At 36.2% G+C, this 20822-nt stretch overlaps 3 protein-coding genes across 5 annotated transcripts; 2 read left to right on the forward strand and 1 right to left on the reverse strand.

The window, feature by feature from the left end:
- Positions 1–2111: 2111 nt before the first annotated feature.
- On the forward strand, positions 2112–5619 carry LOC103872576 (receptor-like protein 30). The gene is given in 2 exon segments (XM_018659708.2): positions 2112–5355; positions 5357–5619. Coding segments are annotated over 2 exon segments (2481 nt in total). The 5' UTR covers positions 2112–2910; the 3' UTR covers positions 5393–5619.
- Positions 5620–7282: 1663 nt separating this feature from the next.
- LOC103872577 (probable protein phosphatase 2C 8) lies at positions 7283–11249 on the forward strand. 2 transcript variants are annotated; one of them, XM_009151008.3, is made up of 10 exons: positions 8036–9202; positions 9340–9448; positions 9591–9627; positions 9713–9757; positions 9875–9927; positions 10068–10229; positions 10319–10402; positions 10524–10613; positions 10699–10746; positions 10910–11249. In XM_009151008.3, exons 1-10 carry the CDS (start codon positions 8769–8771, stop codon positions 11018–11020), a joined length of 1173 nt encoding a protein of 390 aa, XP_009149256.2. In that variant the 5' UTR covers positions 8036–8768; the 3' UTR covers positions 11021–11249. The 2 variants fall into 2 exon arrangements, 1 of the variants encoding a protein (XP_009149256.2); XR_004448192.1 differs by lacking the exon at positions 10910–11249 and having other exon boundaries at positions 7283–9202; positions 10478–10613; positions 10699–10752.
- A 3801-nt stretch (positions 11250–15050) lies between these two features.
- LOC103872578 (G-type lectin S-receptor-like serine/threonine-protein kinase At1g61480) lies at positions 15051–18480 on the reverse strand. 2 transcript variants are annotated; one of them, XM_033272223.1, is made up of 7 exons: positions 17337–18480; positions 17119–17229; positions 16846–17009; positions 16560–16770; positions 16226–16463; positions 15986–16136; positions 15051–15906 (listed from the first exon to the last, which is right to left on the reverse strand). In XM_033272223.1, the coding sequence occupies exons 1-7, from the start codon at positions 18196–18198 to the stop codon at positions 15613–15615; spliced, it is 2031 nt and encodes a 676-aa protein (XP_033128114.1). In that variant the 5' UTR covers positions 18199–18480; the 3' UTR covers positions 15051–15612. The 2 variants fall into 2 exon arrangements, with proteins under 2 accessions (XP_033128114.1, XP_033128113.1); XM_033272222.1 differs by having other exon boundaries at positions 16226–16770.
- Between the last annotated feature and the right edge of the window lie 2342 nt (positions 18481–20822).

A 20822-nucleotide genomic window follows, 5' to 3' on the forward strand; every position in this document is an offset into this window, starting at 1 on the left:
CTATCCTCTGCGTTTGGGAACGAACAGGGCCTAACTTTATTATCGGCTTTCGCTGTTGTACTGAAGCTCTATGCGTCACCTCGCATTGGAATAACCATTAAGATTAAAGAAAATAATCAGACAAGAGCAAGATCAAAACTATCTTAGAAAATAAAAAAGAACCTCCAGTTCTTGAATCCTCCATTTAGAGGAATAATTGCTGCAGCTTCAAGATTGCTGTCTTTACTAGAATTCGCTCAATAACTTGATTTTCAAAATCAACACTGTCTTCAAGCTCCTCTGTTTTTTGATTGGGAGCTTGAGGAGTGCATATCTTCTCAATTGGCTGACTTGACTCTCTGGTGTATCTTTACCAATGGAATCAGATTTACCATTTGTACAATAATCTTTCGTAGGACTTGAACAAATGGATCCAACAGATAGATTCGGGCTCCAGACTTGACCATTTTCTAAAGGCACTGAAGCAGCAACGTGTTTGGAGTTCCTTAACTGATCTGTGAGTGTCTCATCGTCTCCCCGTTTTCTCTTCTTCTCATCTCCGGGACTGTTAGAACCACCTTTACTCTCAGAACTCGCTTCGTTAGTAGTAGTAGCTCCACTTGCTGTAGAAGAAACTATGTGCTCTGAAAGCTCTTTTGTTACGATTACTCTCTCTTTCTTTTGTAAGAATACTAAGAACAAGAAAATACTCAAGGTTTTTTTGATCAAAAGCAAACGACTTAGAGATGAAAAATGAGTCACTCTCTTTACATGAACTTCATGATCAAACAACTTGATACCCTACTAGAAAAACTCATGTGACTATATAAGGTGTTCCTCAGTCGTCACTAAAGCACCTGATCCAACACCCCATGTGTGCAGGTCCCCTTATCTTGATACCACCTCATTACTACTACGCTATGCTACTTGCCCTCCAAGTTCCTTACTCATTGGGCTTTTTAACTTATTATTCTCAAAGCCTTTCTATCACTGACGAGCCTTCCTCGTGTAGTGATACAGAATAGGTGGGGGGTGCCTGTCCTCGTAAGTAACATCTTTGCTGTCCCATGTTTCTTTAGAGGTATGTGAAGGTCTAATTCCACCAGGAAACACAAATCTTGGTATACTTGTTCGCTTTATATTGGCTGACACTAATGTCCATCCCGGGAATCCACAACATGTAACCGTTAACAGTATGTTTAAACTCCTCAACAGTTCTTCTGATCTCGAATTGCTCGCCTTCTGCTGCTAGAACTCCTTGTTTACGCTGCAGAGTAAGAGCAACGGAGTGGTCGGGATGCGTCTTAAAAATCATGGGGATGAGGTGGCATTGAAGCATGTCGTAAGTATGTCTCTCAATCTAAGAATACAATATTGATATCCAAGTCAAATAACCAATGATTCTATATACAAACCTTTTATATCAACTGAGAATAAACACCAGTTTTTCACCTTCACAGTGAGCTGTCTGAGACGTGACTCAACCCATGTGGATGAGGGTGACACTCAAGCATGTCTCTCTATCTAAGAATACAATGTCTATAGCCCGGTCAAATAACCAGTGATTCTATATACAGATATTTGATACCAATTGAGAATAAACAAGAGTTGTACCTTCAGTGTGAGCTGTCTGAGACGTGACTCAACCCAAACTTTCCATTTTCTTAAATCATCAATAGTTTTTATATGCTTCAAAGAATGCAAATGGCTAAAAATTGGTATCCAAGTAAGCTTTCTTTGCTTCCGTAGCTGCAAGACAACAAACGACTGTCATTAATCAATCAATCTGTGCATAGAAGCCAAAACTATTAAGACTATCTAAGTATTACCTCACATATATCTTTGCCTCTATGAAACTCTCATGTCATAATCCACAATGTACTTGCAGAGACACTATAAGTGGAGTTCAGACAAGCAGAAGCAGGAGCAATGATGGGCATCACTTGAAGAACTGATATATCATTCATCCATAGAACAAAGAAGGACTGGATTGAATCCTCAATACTGAGAAGCTAATATATTTGGGAGTGCATTAGGATAATATTAACATATCCGAGCTACAAGCAATCCCTAGCAATTGTCAGAGAAAGACTCGACATAAGTAGCATGATACTCACATTAATGAAATGAAGCAAAAGATTCTAGAACCGCGTGCATCTTAATGTTGTCCTGAAATTCTGCTCATGATAAAACATAGATTCAGACTAAGCAAATCATATGGACGAATTACAAAAGTTTTAATAATAGTAAGAGATGTATCCTCAGTAGGCACAAAACCTCAATGTTAGGAACCAGACTCAAAATCGGGTCAGTGACTCTACAGCCGTATCGATCTGTAGAATGAAGTCATGTCATATATCTAAGTCCTACACCATTAACATCAGGCAGAGAACACAAATACATAATGCCTCCGTATCACATGCTCTTACTGATAGAAAATACATTATCTGCCAGTCAGGTAAAGTCCAGATTGATCAGTCAATCTATATCTTCTCAAAACTCTAACAAAAGCTTGTACTATCGTGAGTTTCAAATTGATATTAATGTTATTATTTTCTGATGACAGCATGAGTATGATAGAGATGACCAGGTTGAGAAATTAGACTGTGGGCTCAGCTTCCATATCCAATGCGTCAAATATTGACTATTGAAGAAGAATGTTATTGTCATGTCTATAAAAAAACCACAATAATTTAAGTGGCTTAAAATAATTGCGTGCCGCAAATGAGAGGAAGGAATGAGTCAACGTTTTAGACTTATGAGCCAAGTGGGGGAGAGTGTGGGGATCACAGAAGAGTTGACAAATCAACTGAAAAATCCAACAAGAGAGATGACGCAAGACTTGAGAAGCCAAAGCTTTTTAAATGAAACCCATAAGCCTTACACAACTCATTACTTACCACCCAAACTTCAGAAACAAAAAAAAACAGGATGATGATTCCGAACCAATCTTTTTTCTTCATCTTCTTTCTTTCCGTTATATTCAACACTCTTGCTTCTCCTACGCACCAAAGGGATGCTCTTTTGGAGTTCAAAAATGAGTTTCCGTTCAATGCATCAGACCCACGTGCTCCTCCTGAAGCCCCTTTAAGTTCGTGGAACACAAGCAGTGATCACTGTTCCTGGAAAGGTGTCACATGCAACGCTCATTCCAGTGAGGTGATATCACTCGTCCTTGAGTACACCTACCTTAATGGGTCTTTGAAAGCAAACACTAGTCTTTTAAAACTCCATCATCTTCACCACCTAACCCTTTACAATTGCGATCTCATAGGAGAGATTCCTTCTTCATTAGGAAACCTTTCTCATCTCAGACATCTTAACATTTCTGATAATAATTTCTTGACAGGTGAAATTCCATCCTCTATAGGAAACCTTTCTTATCTCAGTTTTCTTGACCTCTCTCATAATTATTTAGTAGGTAAAATTCCATCTTCCCTAGGAAACTTGTCCCGTCTCACAGTTCTTGATCTTAGTGACAATCATGGCTTGATAGGTGAAGTTCCGCCTTCAATTGGCAATCTTAACCAGCTAACAATCATGATATGTTACATAAATAAACTGAATGGTAATATTCCTAGTTCATTTGCCAATTTGAACAAGCTGTCCTATTTAATCCTCTCAGAAAATCAGTTCTCTGGTGGAGATTTACCTCTTATACTATCAAATTTAACCAGCCTGTCTTATTTAGACATTTCCGAAAACCACTTCAAATCCAAGCTTCCACCTAACATGAGTGGACTCCATAACTTGGAGGTATTTAGAGTGAGTAGTAACTCTTTTGTCGGGACTTTCCCTACATCTCTGTTTAGGATTCCTTCCTTACGAGAGGTTTATTTGAATGGAAACCAGTTCGAGGGACCCTTAGAGTTTGGGAATATATCATCATCGTCTTCTGAGTTAGAATTGCTAGAACTCGCTTCTAACGACTTCCATGGACCAATCCCAGAAGATATATCTCTATTTCGCAAACTCGATATTATAAGTCTTAGCAATAACAGCTTCACTGGGTCAATACCTGGATCTATGTTCAAATTAGTTTCCCTCAGTGAGCTAGATCTCTCTTACAATAAGTTGGAAGGTCAAGTACCAAGTTTCTTGTGGAGGATATACACCTTGAGGCTTTCTCATAATTCTTTCAGTAACCTCGAGGAATTACCCCAAGCTGTCGTCAATGGAAGTGACTATGATCTTACTTCAAATTCAGTCCAAGGACCAGTTCAATTTGATCTTAGTTCAAATGCACTCGAAGGACTTATCCCCCGTTGGATCTGTAAGCATTCATCATTGATCTTCTTGGATCTGTCAAACAACCATCTCTCTGGTTCCATTCCTTCATGTCTGATGAATTGTACTTCTTCTCTTGGCGTTATAATTCTGAGAAACAACAACTTGAGTGGATTCCTTCCAGACATCTTTACCAATGCCACCAAGTTACGATCGCTAGACGTTAGCCGTAACCAGTTATCGGGGAAGCTTCCAAAATCTTTGATCAACTGCACGTCTATGGAAAATCTGAATCTGAAAGGAAACAAGTTCAAGGACACGTTTCCATCTTGGTTGAGTTCTTTGGGATCATTAAGTGTTTTGTTTCTCGGATCAAATGCACTTTATGGTCCAATCTCTTCACATTTGGGGTTTCCGAGTCTGCGAGTCATTGACCTATCGAACAATAGCTTCAATGGAACACTGCCACAAGATTATTTTGTGAACTGGCGTGAAATGGCATCAGTGGGGGAAAAGGATGGCTTTACATCTAGTGACGGCATAGACACATTTATGGAACACATGGGAGGAGGAATCTATGAGGATTCGATGGATATGATGTATAAAGGTGTAGACACAGAGTTTCCACTGATCTTACTTATGTTCAAAGCCATCGATTTTTCTGGAAACAAATTCACGGGACGGATCCCTAAATCAATTGGCATGTTGAAGGAATTGCGTCATGTCAACTTTTCAAGAAATGCATTTACAGGCAGTATCCCTTCATCTTTGGCAAATATAAAAAACCTAGAGGCACTAGATCTCTCTCACAATAAGCTTTCTGGTTATATTCCTCGTGATCTTGCTAACCTCTCCTTCGTGTCATACTTGGACTTCTCCCACAACCTTCTCCAAGGTCCTGTTCCAAGAAGCACTCAGTTTCAGAGGCAACATTGTTCTTCATTCGAGGACAATCTTGGACTCTTTGGTCTCGAGGACATCTGTGGATCGGTCCATGTTCCTCATCCTACATCGGGGGATTCACATCAATCCAAAGAATTTTCATCCGAAGAGTCAGAAGAAGCGTTGAGCTGGAAAGCTGCTGCAATAGCCTTCGGACCAGGTGTATTCTGTGGATTGGTGATCGGATATATCTTCTTCACTTCACACAAACAAACACATATGGTTCATGGAAAAGCTCGGTTGAACCATCTCGGTGGCAGCATCACTGTTAGCTAAGCCCATCTCTCTTAACTTTGTTTCTTTAAGCGTCTTGTAAGTCTGTATTTCCAATAACTGGTTCGTGAAAGTGTTGTCTTTGTACTTTTAGTTCTATTGAACATTATTGGTGTATAGTTTTGTAATAATGATACTAGGTGTATAGAAAAAAAATTAAATTATTTTTAACAGATAAATATAAATTATATTTGATGTCAAAAAAAAAATATAAATTATATTTTAAAATAAAATTTTATTAATATTGTAAATTTTCTTTTTCGTATCAATATTTTAATATAAATTTGATTTCATTAAACATAAAAATTATATTTAAGAATATGCATGTATATATTTGAAATTATAATCTTAGATAGATTTTTCTATCTATTTATTTTAATTAAATATATTACATAAATTTGTAAAAGTTGCATAATTACCAAAAATTAAAATTAAACAATATTTATAAAATTTGTAGATATATAAGAAAATAATGATTTTACGAATATATTTTTATAATTTTCTAAAAAAATGTATACATTTTTAAAATTTTAAGTAATAAAATTGTATAATTTAAAAATATATAATTAAATTATATTTCGAAATTTATAATGCCATATTTGAATATATTTATTTTAATGATGATTTATGAGTTATTCCCATATTCTAAAAATATTTCCAAAAATATAAATTGATAATAAATGTAATATATGAATTATTACTATATTTTAAAAAGTTTACCAAAAATGTAAATTAACATTAAATGTCATATTAAGCTATAAAATATGTCATCAATTTCAATAGCCATGTCATATTTGTTTTGTGAAATTGATTGTATAAATGACATGTGGCAAAATCATTTCGCAAATATAGTCTAGGAGATTATATTTCGAAATTTATAATGTCATATTTGAATATATTTATTTTAATGATGATTTATGAGTTATTCCCATATTTTTAAAAAAAATTCAAAAATATAAATTGACATTAAATGTAATATATGAGTTATTATTATATTTTAAAAAGTTTACCAAAAATATAAATTAACATTAAATACAATTGTCTATGTCATATTAAGGTATAAGACATGTCATCAATTTCAATAACCATGTTATATTTGTTTTGTGAAATTGATTGTATAAATGACATGTGGCAAAATCACTTCACAAATATAGTTTATGAGATTACTCAAAAGTAATGCTTTTACAACTCCTTGTTGCATATCTATACTATTAAAACGGAAAGAGTTTTAAAAAATCTACCTATGAAAAATTGTTGGACCCTTTCATTAAATTTAGGGGAAATTACATGTTTACCACTTTCATGCTACAACTTTTCATTTTTACCATCATTAATGAGACATTTTCAAAAATACCTTAATCATTAAGTGACAAAAGACTCTTATGTCCTTGTTATTTATCTATATAATAAATTATTATTTAAATAAAAATAAAAAAAATAAAAAAAATAAAATAAAATAAAAATAAAAATAAAAATAAAAATAAAAAAAAAAAAATTTATTTTTCGAAATATACTTTTTCAAATTCGAATTTTTTTATAAAACTTTTTTTTTGAATTTTTTTTTCGAATTTTTTTTTATTTTTTTTCAAATTTTTTTTTGAAAAACGAAAATTATGCTTGAAACTATTTTTTAAATTTTTTATATATTTTTTAAGTATTTATATATTTATTAGAATCATAAATTTCACATTCCAAAAACCTACCCCACCTCAATTCTAAACCCTAAGTCTAGATTAGTTAACCTAAGGGTATAATTGTATTTTACCCTTCATTAAAAGTGAGGGTAAAAGTGGTTAGTGTAAACATGAAAAGTGGTACTATGAATGTGGTATTTGTGGCAATTTTCCTTAAATTTAACTATTTTTTTGGTCTCACCTTATTTTTCTCTAACTATACAATATTTTTAATGAAATCATTTATTACTTCTCATTGTTTAAGAAACTGAATATAAAATGATATTTATGAATATAAAAATAGACTCTATGAATTTGGTAATATTTTATCAAATTAACTTTCCGTTTATTTTTTTTTATCATATTATTTGAATATGAAAATTTCACAAACCAATATTGCATTCTAATATAGTACTACATAATAATAGAAATGTTATTATTGAATTCTATGTTGTTGTATAAAACATAGGTTTCTAAGACAACCTTTATCATAACATATATATATATGTATAAGTTTGTAGACAAGTGTTTGAGCACGATTTATAACATCTAAAATATTCTTTTTATACAAACTTACATGAATATATAGTCATTCTTTTTTACATATAGATTCAGTAATATTCTAAAAGAATGCATTATTGATAAGTGCTAACCTATTTTACCAGCTACAAATTCATATCATGTAAACCCAATTATTATTAATGAAAATTGATGATGAAATTTAAATAATGTATATACAATGTATATATAATATTAACTGACTTTTATACAATTTATATATAATCTTACTAAAATTGAAAAACATCCTATATTTATATCAAACCAAATATTTCATATAAAACAACTAATTATATATAAATTTTAAACATTTAAGTAAATAAAAAATCATAAATTTAAAAATATATTAGAAACAGAGTCAATATGAGTCTGTGAATGTCTTGCTGTCAAAAAAAAATATATATATATATTAGAAGTTTCATTCATCTCTTAAAATATTATTGAAGATTATTTATTTTTCTACCAGGTCAACGAAATGTCGGGTCACACTTGATTGCAGATTTTTCGAAGTTTACATGCTTTAAATTAACGAGTTTTCATTAATCTAAACCAGTTTATGTACAAGTCATCATGTTTATCGGTTCGACCACGGATCCAAACTCGATATAAAAATATTGTTCTCATCTAATTTAAAATAATTTATTTTAAAATAATAGACATTGAGTCTGATCAAACCTTATAATGTTAAAAAAAAATCAAATGATTAAAAATATAATTACATTAACTAACTAAATAAAAATAATAATTTTATTTTTTGATATAATACAATTTTGTCACATAATAATGGATAACAAAACTAAAATACTAATTCATATCATATATTTTTATCAGAAAAATAACCCGAACTTTTAAGCGCGGATCAAAATCTAGTATCTCCTTATAAACTTCCCCCAAAAGATGATTAGACACAATGGAGAATCTCTAATTTTACGGAGGAGATTCTAGGTTTTTGTCGGAACGAATTTCACTCCTTGTCGCTATGGGGATATAAAGAGAAAAAAAGCTCTCAGGCAAACCTTACCCAATTTTTAGATCCGAATCGATTTTAAATTCGTGTGTACAAAAATGTAGGGGCTAAAATGAAATAAATAAATATTATGGGTGCTAAAGGTATAAATGCTTGCAACGTTGAGGTTAGTAACTTCTGTCTTAACAAACTTCGCACGGCGGCTAAGATTATTTGTCGGGAAACAAAATAAAGCGAAAGAAGCTGGTTTGGCTGCAATGGAGAAACAACCGAACCAGAAACACACGGCTGACTCGTTCTCCAGCGAGGATTTGATCTCTCCGCCGGTGAAGAAGGCGAAGAAGTCAGAGGAGACCGGATGTGATAATACTAAAGATCCGAAAATCCCCAGTGGCGGAGAAGAAGTCATACCCGCCGTTGATAATAGAGCGGCGGAAGAAGGTAGCTCGAGCTGTATAAGTGAGGAGAAGAAAGGATTTGTCTTTGAAGCTGATGTTGCTGAAGACAAAGGAGCTAGACAGGCAATGGAAGATGTTTCGTTGGTTTTGCCCGACGCTTCTTTGGATTTCCCAGGGAAACTAAGGTAGAAAAGAAGTAACTTTCGTGTGAATCTAATTTGGTAATTAAGAACACATCAAGTCTTGTTATGCTGCACAGTGAAAGGCTTGATTTTTCAAACGAAAACGATGTTCTTCTGTATTGATGATATTGTTATGGTAGGTGTGGTCATTTTGCGATATATGATGGGCATGGTGGACGTTTAGCTGCAGAGTTTGCTAAGAAGCATCTTCACCTTAATGTTCTTTCATCTGGTTTACCACGTGAGTTGGTCTGTTTTACTTTGTTCAGATTATTTATGTCTTTTTCTTTTTTTGCAAAGCAAGACTGTTTTGGTGTCTCTCACTCAGTAGGTCTCACTTCAACTTCTTTCTCGTTCTTTTCTTGATCCAAATGTTCGGTTGCTGCTTCAGATGGACGTCAAAGTTGCGAAGAAAGCCATACTTGATGGTATATAAGTTCAGTCTATAACCTCTTTTTGTAGCTATCTAATCACTTCATTGATTTTGAACTGTTAACACAACTTTGTTACCAGGTTTCCGGAAAACCGATGAGCTGCTCCTACAAGAAAGTGTTTCAGGTAATTCGTGACATGCTTTGTCTGCGTAGGAGCTTTTCTCTCGGCTGTTGATTGCTTTGCTAATTATCTCCTCCATAGAATCTTTCTTCTCAGTCCTGACCTTTGTGTATGGCTCAGGAGGATGGCAAGATGGCGCAACAGCAGTGTGTGTCTGGATAGTTGATCAAAAGGTATAACCGTGGGATGACAGTGATATGGTCGTTCTTCCTTTGGAATGCGATATGTTGACTCTAATTCTTAAATGGACTTCACAAAATTACGCAACCTTTTATACATTATTCACACCCGTAAACTTTCCTGCATTTTTTAGGTTTTTATTGCCAATATTGGTGATGCTAAGGCTGTTTTGGCACGATCCTCTCCTACCGACGAATCAGGGAGTCATACAGAAGCATGTAACCCACTCAAAGCAATTGTTTTAACCAGAGAGCATAAAGCAATTTATCCACAGGAGCGTTCTCGCATTCAAAAGGTTTTTTCTCTATGATGAGCAAGACCAGTGATATCTATAATAAATCGAGTACCACATGCTCTGTTAGTAACTTGGTCTGAGTTTCGCAGTCAGGTGGTGTTGTGAGCTCAAATGGACGTTTACAAGGGCGTCTTGAGGTTTCTAGGGCGTTTGGCGATCGTCAATTCAAGAAGGTAAGTCATCATTTGGCTTCCCACTTTGTCCTGAGCTCATAATCCTTCTGACATTTTACCATTTGGCTAGTCCAGACATTTATGGTGGTTGTTCGCATCTAACAAAAGGTATTGATTTCAGTATGGTGTCATTGCAACTCCGGACATTCATGCGTTTGAATTAACTGAGAGAGAAAACTTCATGATTCTTGGTTGCGATGGATTGTGGGAAGTAAGCTCATAGTTGTATAAGAACATCCTTTTCCTTTTTTATATCCAAAGTTTACTCATAATTGACACACTGCATCCGTTTTCAGGTGTTTGGACCAAGTGATGCTGTTGGATTTGTTCAGAAACTCTTGAAGGTAACCACAAACACGCTAGTCAAATCGCTTTGTTCTTCATTGCACACTCTTTAACTAGATGGACACAAGTTTTTTTGGTAGCCATGTGAGCTAATGTTTGTGTAGAACTTTGTGCATACAAGTAAAGGGCAATGAGAGATTTCTAAGAGCTGTGATTTTGCAGGAAGGCTTGCCTGTAAGCACAATTAGTCGTCGTCTTGTAAAGGAAGCTGTGAAGGAGCGTCGTTGCAAAGACAATTGCACAGCAATCGTGATTGTCTTCAAACGTGGATGACGAAAAGAAAAGCCTGTGGGCATCTGTTTTTCTTATTGGTTTTGGCTTTGCTTGAAGTGTTCCAAACCTTTTGTTGCAACACACTTTTTTTACATATCAATGTATCGGTGACCACCACTAGAAGGAAAAATGACTTTGAAGACTAAACAGATCTCTCTTTTGATAACGTAATCTCTTCTTTCTTCAATTCGGGTTCCTCTTTGAAAGATGATATTGAAACAACTTTCAACATTAACTTCCATTTTACGTTGGTATAATCATAAGGGCATCAAGTTCTTAGAAATAGTAATTATGATTTTTTTATTGTTATTTATTTTTTTTTAAGTTGAAAAAAAGAGATGATGATTCGAGATCCACAAACAGTGACGATATTGCATAAGAATGAATTCTTAAACAAGAATTATTTGAAATTTTGATGACACAAAAACCTAAAAACATGAACCCCACATAATTATTTTATTAATTTTTGAACAGTTAAAGATTACTTTAAATTAACGCAGGTGTTCTAAGACCACCCGTAACGGGGAGATGAAGAGGAATCCTTAGCTCTTAATCCTAGGGGATTAATAATATAATAACAATATAAACACTTAGTTACCTAAGGATTGATCCCTAAATAAAGATTTTAAGGATCAAATCCTTATAGACGTGGCAGCTTGGCATTGACTCTTCTTCTTGTACAACAACGAATCCAGATTCTGTAATGGAGAGAAGGAACAGCCATGGGAGAAGAAGAAGGAAACAAAGGAACTGCTGCTTCATCATCTTCGAGATCTCCGCCGCAACACCACAGAGAAGGTGAAGTCGTTAGCTTCGCCGCCGTGCCTCCGCCTAACTCCGGACCCGCGTCAACCATCTTCCGCCTTTTATGCTCACGGTGGAATCAAATCCAATAGCCTATCGTTCTCCTCATCTGCATCAGGTATGCTTTAACCTTCTCGTTCTCTCTCTCTCTCTTAAAGCTCAATACCTTTTTTGCAATCTTGAGATGTGAAGAGTTTCTCGTGTTAGGTTTCGTGTCACTACCACTCGCTGTAGAGAAGTAGCTACGCTCGTTACAGACGGAAGCTGTTCGACATGTTACTGGGTCGCTTATCAGACTTTGTTAAGTTTACTTTGTCTGCCTCGTTAAAAAGCCATCAAGGAAAGGTATGTAAATCATTGTGTAGACTTGTTTCTTGCCTACGCATGTGTTCTGCTTTCCTTGTCACCTGTTACTCTGCTCTGTTATGATATTTAGTGTTGTGCATAGTCATACAATTTGTAAGATGGGTCTTATAATGTGGATGCTCTCTATAATCTTTATACATCAAACTTAAAAACCAATGCTTTGTGAATCAGACTCTGATTGTGTTCAATTGCTTCCAAGACCTTAGAATATAGGGAAGTCTCTATCTTTATGTTGAATGAGCTAAATAAATTGTTACATATTTTACCAAATAGGCAAGGGAAACCATAATGAACCAGAGAAAAAACTGGAAGCTTGTTCCTGTTAATGAAAATGCACAAAGGAAGAGGAAGCCATATCCTGCTGGTGAGATGTCATACTTTGAATGTTGAGTATTGTCTCTTTTGTGGGTGTGATTTGTGGAGGTACTCTTACTTGTTTTATCTCCATCTTAGTTAGTTATTTCAAATTTCATATCAGACTCTCAACTATTTGAGTCTCTGGTTTTACTTTCTAGAGTAATTTGAAAACCTTTGCTGGTATGAAGAGGGTGTGGCTTTCCCGAAATTTTTCTTATATATATGAAGCCTTTTCTAACACCAACTTAGCCTTTTTCATTCAGTCACTATATGTTCATACTATTGGTACGTTTAGGTCTATCTCTGATATAACTAAAGTTCTCTACTTTAAGCATTCATTAATCTTCTCAAAGTCTCAACATTGAGGATGTCAAGAATCAGAAAATTCAAGAGTTGTGTTTTATTTCTAAGAACTCCAAATTGGAGAACACCATTGGAGATAGAATTTTGATTAGGATCCTTAACTATTCAAAAAAAAAAAAATTAGTTTAATAATGCTAAGGACTCCAATGGTGGTAACACCATTGGAGATGCTCGCCACACACTGCTTCACTGTAAGTTTCAATCCTTATCCGTTTTACGCAATACTGAACTTAGAAGCACGCACTTGTCAATGGACCAATGCAAAACCCCAAAGCTGCGTCCGTCAGGTCGCATGGAGCAAAGGCAGGAAGAAATAAGGTACTTTTATAACGAGCATTAAGGAACAAATGGTGTTTCCTCAACTAGTTAAACAGCAAATTCCAAAAAGTCGAAAGACAGACTCAGCAGCTAAAAGGGTAAAAAAAACAAGGTAAATTTGTCAAATATGACTCACAACTTGATTTTAAATACAAACCTATACACAAACTTGAATCAAATGCAAAATTAACCTAAAAGCCTTGTGAAATTACAGTCAGTCTCTTGTGACCAAACAAAAAAACAGAAGCCATTTTTACAAATATATCTCTCGTAAGTCGTCTGAGATGCTAGAAGTCTTCTAGATGACTTCCAAGTAAGTCTTCTGGTGTAGCTGATCTTAAAAATAATTTATAATTTAAAAAAAAAATATTTTGATAACCAAAAAATTAAAATCATGTAACTATAGACAGTTTTAAGTGATATAAATTAAAATATAACAAAACTGAATTATTTTCAACATAGATGAGTGTAGGTAGTGAATCATGGTATTCTTTGGTCTAGGGTTTGACAACATATGTTGTAGTATTGTATGTATTCTTAGGGTTAGATTTTGGAAAGCTTAAATGTTTTTTTGAAAAATTAAATTTTTACTTGTAAGTGTTTATTTTTGTGTATAGTAAACACTTTTGAAGTTTAATTTGATTTTATGAAGTGTTTAGTTAGTTAATTAAATTTAGGGGTTATGTTTAGGGTCTATACGACTTCTATGGAAATCGTCTGGTGAATAATTTTAGCTGGACGACTTACATATTTCCGCCTAACATTATTTAAAAAATTATTTTCCCGCTTAAATAATTTAAACTAGATGACTTATTTGTAATTCGTCTAGGAAGTCTTCTATTTTATTTCTCGCTAAAAATATTTTAACCTAATTAGATTTTTTTGTCTCCTTATATAAAGAAAAAATTACACATTCTCTCTCCTCCTCTCAAATAGCTGCAACAAAAATGTAATGTTCATCATTCTAAAACTCTTCAACCTCTCTCTAATCTCTTTGACCTTATAAACACTAAGCTTTATATCAATTTATTGTTTTTGTCTTATGTCTTTCTCTCTAATTTATCTTGTTTTTGCAGGTTTTTCATCGCATGATTCTCATCTTCCACTCATTTAAAGGTAGATCTATCAATTTTAGATATGTATTTTTGTGTGTTTTATAAAGTTAGATTTATCTTGCACTCATTTTCTCTGTTCTTAGAGCATCTCCAATGTAAAACACCATTTTTTCTTCCAAAATGGAGTAAAAGTGAAAATGAAGTAAAATTGCTCCAATCCTACTCTATTTCCCACTCTATAATGGAGTGATGAACAAACAAAAAATAGATTACTCCATTTATGGAGTAAACTTCATTATGGAGTGAGATATGGGGTTGGGTTGGAGCATTCTTTACTCCATAATCACTTTTACTCCATTTTAGAGAAAAAATGGAGTAGAGATGGAGATGCCCTTAAGCCATTTGAACGTTTTTTGATATGCAGGTTTTTTAGATCTGGATTTGGATATGCAGGTTTTTCAGATCTGGAAGACTTCTGGGACGACTTACCTGTTAGTCATCTAAAATATATTGTGTTAGACAACTTCCAGGAAGTCTTCCAGACGACTTCCAGGAAGTCTTCCAAGTCTACTTTTCATAACAGATCTGAACGTTTTGGTAAGTTTTTATGTCAGATATTTTTTCATTTAGTAGCTTCCTATTGTATAAGGGTCTTACTTTTTTCCTAAAATAAAACTCTCCAAATTCACTCTAATCTCTTTGACTTGAAAACATCAAACTTTATATGAATTTCCAGTTTTGTCTCATGTCTTTTCCACTAATCTATCCTTTTTTTTTTGCAGGTTTTTAATCAGATGGTTCTCATCTTCCACCCATTTAAAGGTACATCTATTAATTTTAGATATGTATTTTTGTGTGATCTATAAAGGTAGATTTATTTAATCTTCCACTCATTTTTTCTGTTTTTAAACCATTTGAACGTTTTTTTATATGCAGGTTTTTCATATCTGGATTTGATATGCATGTTTTCAGATCTTAAAGACTTTTGGGACGACTAAAATATAATGCGCTAGACGACTTCCAGGAAGTCTTCCAGACGACTTTCTGGAAGTCGTCTGGACTTCCTGAAAGTCTTCTGATGAAGTCTTCTTCCATATCAAGTGGAATCCAAGCTTGACGAAGACTTCCCCACCGATACGTGGCGGCCCGCTATTGGTTCTCTTTTAATTAATTTTTTTTATCACACAAAAAAAAAATTCAAAAACTTATCTATGAAACCGTGCATGGGTTAATTGTGTTTAAGGAAGCTCATGTTTCAAATTATCCCCAGTTTTGGAAAAAAAATCTGCTCACTTTGAATTCCATAAAATTGGATCACACATTCCGTTCTTAACGTCCAAGGATCACAGTTTGTGATATCTCATTATCAGTGATCAAACCTTTAGATAGGGATTCTTCTTCTCGAGCATGAATTACAAATGTGGGTTCTTTTGGTGATGGAAGATCTGATGTTGTGGTGAGCATGGAGAGCAACTCAAGTGTGTTGGGTCTGTCTGAAGGTTGGTGCTGAACACAAAGCAAACCAATCTGAACACATCTCTCAACTTCTAATGGCTGACATGATTCAGCAACATCTTTATCCAAAAGATCAACTCCTCCGGTTTCACACCAAGATTCCCACGCCTGTTTGTGTATCGTTTAATAAGAGCAAGAAACATTTTGAAACATTTGCAAGTGTATGTAAACCTAAATTATCACTTACATAAGCAATAAGAGTTTTTCCTTCTTCTCCATGGCAGAATCTTGAGATCTTTTCTCCACTGATGATTTCCAATAGCAGCACTCCGAAGCTGTAGATGTCTGACTTCTCAGAGAACATCCCACTCCATGCATACTCAGGAGCCATATATCCTCTGTGCAAACATAAATTTATTTGAATCTAGTTTAATATATTATAATGACTATGAATTTTGCTAACCATGTGTTGAGAATCTATTCTTACAGGGTTCCTACAACTCTGCGAGTGTTTTCCTGATACTCGGTTCCCTGATACATCCGAGCCAATCCAAAATCTGATATTTTTGGGTTCATTTTCTCATCTAGAAGGATGTTGCTCACCTTCAGGTCTCGGTGAATGACCTTGAGGCGTGAGTCACGGTGGAGATAGAGAAGTCCGCGGGCAATACCTTGGATAATATTGAATCTCTTTAGCCAGTCAATCTCAAGCCTTTTTCTTGAATCTAAGCAATGATACAGTGTTAAAAATATCAGACAAAGTGTTATGCACAGAGAGAAAAACAACTGATAGGAAAGTACTGAGACAAGAATAGACCCACCAAAGAGAAAAGTATCAAGGCTTTTGTTCAACAAGAACTCATAAATTAATAGGCTCTCTTCTCCTTCAATGCAACATCCTAAAATCCGAACTAAGTTTTTGTGTTGTAGTTTTGAGATGAGTACTATTTCATTCATAAACTCTTCTTTGCCCTGCCCCGAGCTGCTAGAAAGCCGTTTCACAGCAATTTCTGTCCCATCTTGCAGTTTTCCCTGTAACAGATTGCACAAGGCCTATCTTGAGAACATTAACAAAGAATAGCAGAGAAAAAAACTATACTCTCTTACCTTGTAAACTGAACCAAATCCACCTTGTCCGAGTTTGTTTGATAGACTGAAATTATTGGTGGCAGTTTCTATGGTATTCATCTCAAAGAAATTTAAACCTTCGACATCTTGTGGTTCCAGATCATTTCTCCATGCATATTGTGAAGCATTATTTGATTTATTAGCTGAAAATTGAGTTTCAAGAATACATAATAAAGGCATCAGTGTATACTAGTATTACCGAGAAAATGTACAGATAAATAAAAAGAAATAGTTGAGAGATAAACAATGTACCTTTATGTTTCACTCTGTATCTCCAGAAACCAAACGCAGAAGAACCCAATACAATAAAAAGAAAAAGGCTTGCAACACTAGCAGCAACAATACTCTTGCGATTGTATCCACCTGAGATTTATAAAAGAAAAAAAAGATTAAATCAATAAGCCAGGTTCCACTACCAATAAAGTTGTACTTTACGAAGTATCTCTTTCGTGTTATCTTGTAAACCGTACCTAGTTCAGAACGTGCAAGACGAATGGACAGAAGCTCTCCTCCCGCAGAAAATTTCACCACGTCTATTAGCTCGTGACTCCACACCAAGCACCCTATACCATTAATAAAAGAAAAGGCCAAGCAAGAACAATTGTGGAGGCAAAATTGGTGACAATCTTCAGTGAACAAGATGGGAGTTGCTGAGCTTGCAAGTTCGTAACTATCTGGAGGCTTTGTATTGGCAATAGGATGGAAGACGTTTACATCCTTGCCAGTAGAGCTTCCTTGACAATGTAGTTCGGTACGTCTCACACAACCACCGGTCCAGTTTCCTCTTTGCCACTCCTCAGTATATTTTGGTACAAACCCTTTTAAGCATTTGCACTTTGGTGGTACACACAATCCAAATGGTCCACATTCACCATAAATATCGCATGAAGTGAGTAGAGCATCATATTTTAATATCCAGTCACTCCCACTATGCCAATAAATCCTCACTGAGCCATCTGATGTTAGGATTATACGTGAACGAAGTCTTGTTTCAATATAAGTGAAAGATCCTGACCCGTTTGCATCCTGCTGGAAGCTGAATGGACTTGCATATGTCACATCCATTGCTGGTATCCCCGCGTACCTTGTTTTAGTCCATGGACCGCTTCTCCAATAACGAGTTGAGCCTCTCATCGTATACACCTGTGATGGCACCTGTGGTGTAATCTCAAGCACAAAGTCACCAGGCGATGGATCAGTGTAACTTTTCCAAGAAGTCAACACTCGCTTCTCACCCGTGGCGAGATTATACGTCATGGACGACAAAGGGAGCATAGTATCACTAAGATGCGCCAAGCTTTCCCATACAGTTCTTCCGGACACATGTTCCATGACAATAAGATTTCCAGTGTCTAAAAGCTCTGCACGAGACCCGTTTGATGCGGAAGTTTCTCCAATGGACCAGACAACGCCATGCTTGCCATTAAATAATAGAAGAGTTCCATTGCTGTTGATAGCTAGATTTGCCGTGGAGTCTGTAACAGGCTTTTCTCTATTGGCCACCCACACAACCACCCGGGGAATGATACCCTTGTACCAGATTCCGACATATTGATTCTGCGAGTTATTAGGACTGAAGAACCCGAGTTCATAAACTCCATTAGAGGAACTGAGAGTTTGTCCTATTGACAAAGTGTAGATAATATGTGTATAAGGACATATTAGTCATTAGCTAAACCCTATGTAATCACTATAAATATTGTAATTACCTATTCTAATAAGATCATCCAGTTATACAAACCTACATGGTATCAGAGCTTACCTAGGGATCTCAAATTTTTTTTTTTCCTCTAGCCGCCATCTCCTAACGTTCTCTTCTTCCCTCGCCATGTCTTCACCTGCAACATCTCATGAGACTATCGTTACCGCCGACGCACAGACTCTGGTGAACGTTAATATGGCCAACGTTACTAAGCTCACTGCGACGAATTTTCTGATGTGGAGTCGCCAGGTTCACGCGTTACTCGACGGCTATGACCTCTCCGGTCATCTCGATGGTTCGATCGAACAACCATCATCTACGGTCACGATTGATGGCGTCGTCTCCGTTAACCCTGCTTACACTTTGTGGAAAAGACAGGATCAACTCCTCTACAGCGCCTTATTGGGCGCCATCACAGTCACCATTCAGCCTCTTCTCTCGACGGCTACCACGACGGCACAGATCTGGAAGACGCTCTCTGAAACCTATGCCAAGCCATCTCGGGGCCACATCCAACAACTCCGACATCAAGTCAAGCACTTGACAAAGGGGACTCTGACGATTGACGCTTACGTCCAGAGTTTCACTACCCGGTTTGATCAGTTGGCTATTCTTGGCAAGCCATACGATCTCGAGGATCAAATCGAGCTTCTCATGGATGGCTTACCAGAGGAGTATAAACAAGTTGTTGACCAGATTGAAGGTCGCGAAACACCTCCATCACTTACTGAGGTACATGAGAAGCTACTCAACTATGAAGCTAAACTTCAAAGCAAATCAGTTCCGTCTCTTCCAGCACCCATTACTGCTAATGTCGTCAACTACCGAGGCTCCAACAGCAACAACAAAACCCGTGGAAGCAACAACTATCACGGACAACAGAGGAACAATCGTCAACAACAAACATGGCAGCCAACACAGAATCACTCCTCTCGTCCTGACCAGCAATCGCGAGGTTATCAGGGCCGATGCCAGCTCTGCGGCATCCATGGACATAGTGCTCGCACATGCTCTCAACTCCAGGGCGCCTCGTCCTCGTTCAACACTCGCCCTGCTTTCAACACAAACTGGCAGCCTCGTGCTAACATGGTGACAACCCAAGCTTACAATCCAAATAATTGGATTCTTGACAGTGGCGCGACTCATCATCTCACCACTGATTTGAGCAACCTCTCCCTCCATCAACCGTATACTGGTGGTGAGGAAGTTACTATTGCTGATGGCTCAGGCCTCTCGATCTCGCATACTGGTTCCAATTCCCTCAAAACTCCCTCTCGTCTTTTAACCTTAAACGATATTCTTTGTGTTCCAAACCTGCAGAAAAACTTAATTTCTGTTTATCGTCTGTGTAATGCTAATAATGTGTCTGTTGAATTTTTCCCTGCTCACTTTCAGGTGAAGGATCTCAGCACGGGGGTCCGATTGCTCCAAGGCAAGACTAAAGACGAGTTGTACGAGTGGCCGGTTTCATCCCAAAACACCATCAGTCTTTTCGCCTCTCCCACACCAAAAGCTTCTAGTTCTTTTTGGCATTCCCGCTTGGGTCATCCTTCATTTTCTGTTTTGCAAACCATTGTTTCTCAGTTTTCTTTACCAGTTTCAAATTCTTTGAATAAACAGACTCCTTGTTCCCATTGCTTTATCAATAAAAGTCACAAACTTCCTTTTCACACAAACACTATTACCTCTAAAAAGCCTCTTGAATATATTTATACGGATGTTTGGACATCACCAATCCTGTCCATTGATCAGTATAAGTATTACCTTGTCTTTGTAGACCACCACACCCGGTACACATGGTTCTATCCGTTGAAGTTCAAATCCCAAGTAAAAGACGTGTTTGTTCTCTTCAAATCGCTGGTGGAGAATCATTTTGGCACGAGGATCAGAAATCTGTATTCTGATAATGGTGGAGAATTTGTGGCTCTAAGACAATTTCTCGGCACTCATGGCATCTCTCATTTCACTTCACCACCACATACACCAGAACACAATGGTATTGCGGAGAGAAAACATCGTCATATTGTCGAGACTGGGCTCACACTTCTTCACCAAGCTTCGATTCCATTGGAGTACTGGACATACTCTTTTGCAGCAGCTGTCTACCTCATAAATCGTCTCCCCACGCCGGTCATTGATAATCAGTCTCCCTACTCAAAGATCTTCTCCAAACAACCAAACTACTTGAAGCTGAAAGTCTTCGGGAGCCTATGTTTTCCTTGGCTAAAACCTTATACGAGCCACAAACTGGAGA

Source organism: Brassica rapa, chromosome A06, assembly GCF_000309985.2.
Source record: "Brassica rapa cultivar Chiifu-401-42 chromosome A06, CAAS_Brap_v3.01, whole genome shotgun sequence".
NCBI lineage: Eukaryota > Viridiplantae > Streptophyta > Magnoliopsida > Brassicales > Brassicaceae > Brassica > Brassica rapa.

Bases quoted from the DNA above. Each gene is read 5' to 3' on its own strand.
- LOC103872577 (XM_009151008.3), top strand. From the start codon at position 8,769: ATGCTTGCAACGTTGAGGTTAGTAACTTCTGTCTTAACAAACTTCGCA. The intron at 9,758-9,874 runs GTAATTCGTGAC...TGTATGGCTCAG, and splicing joins CCTACAAGAAAGTGTTTCAG to GAGGATGGCAAGATGGCGCA. The intron at 10,614-10,698 runs GTAAGCTCATAG...ATCCGTTTTCAG, and splicing joins GTTGCGATGGATTGTGGGAA to GTGTTTGGACCAAGTGATGC.
- LOC103872578 (XM_033272222.1), bottom strand. From the start codon at position 18,198: ATGGAACATGTGTCCGGAAGAACTGTATGGGAAAGCTTGGCGCATCTT. The intron at 17,230-17,336 runs GTACGGTTTACA...TATAAATCTCAG, and splicing joins TCTTGCACGTTCTGAACTAG to GTGGATACAATCGCAAGAGT. The intron at 15,907-15,985 runs GTAAGTGATAAT...ATACACAAACAG, and splicing joins GAAAAACTCTTATTGCTTAT to GCGTGGGAATCTTGGTGTGA.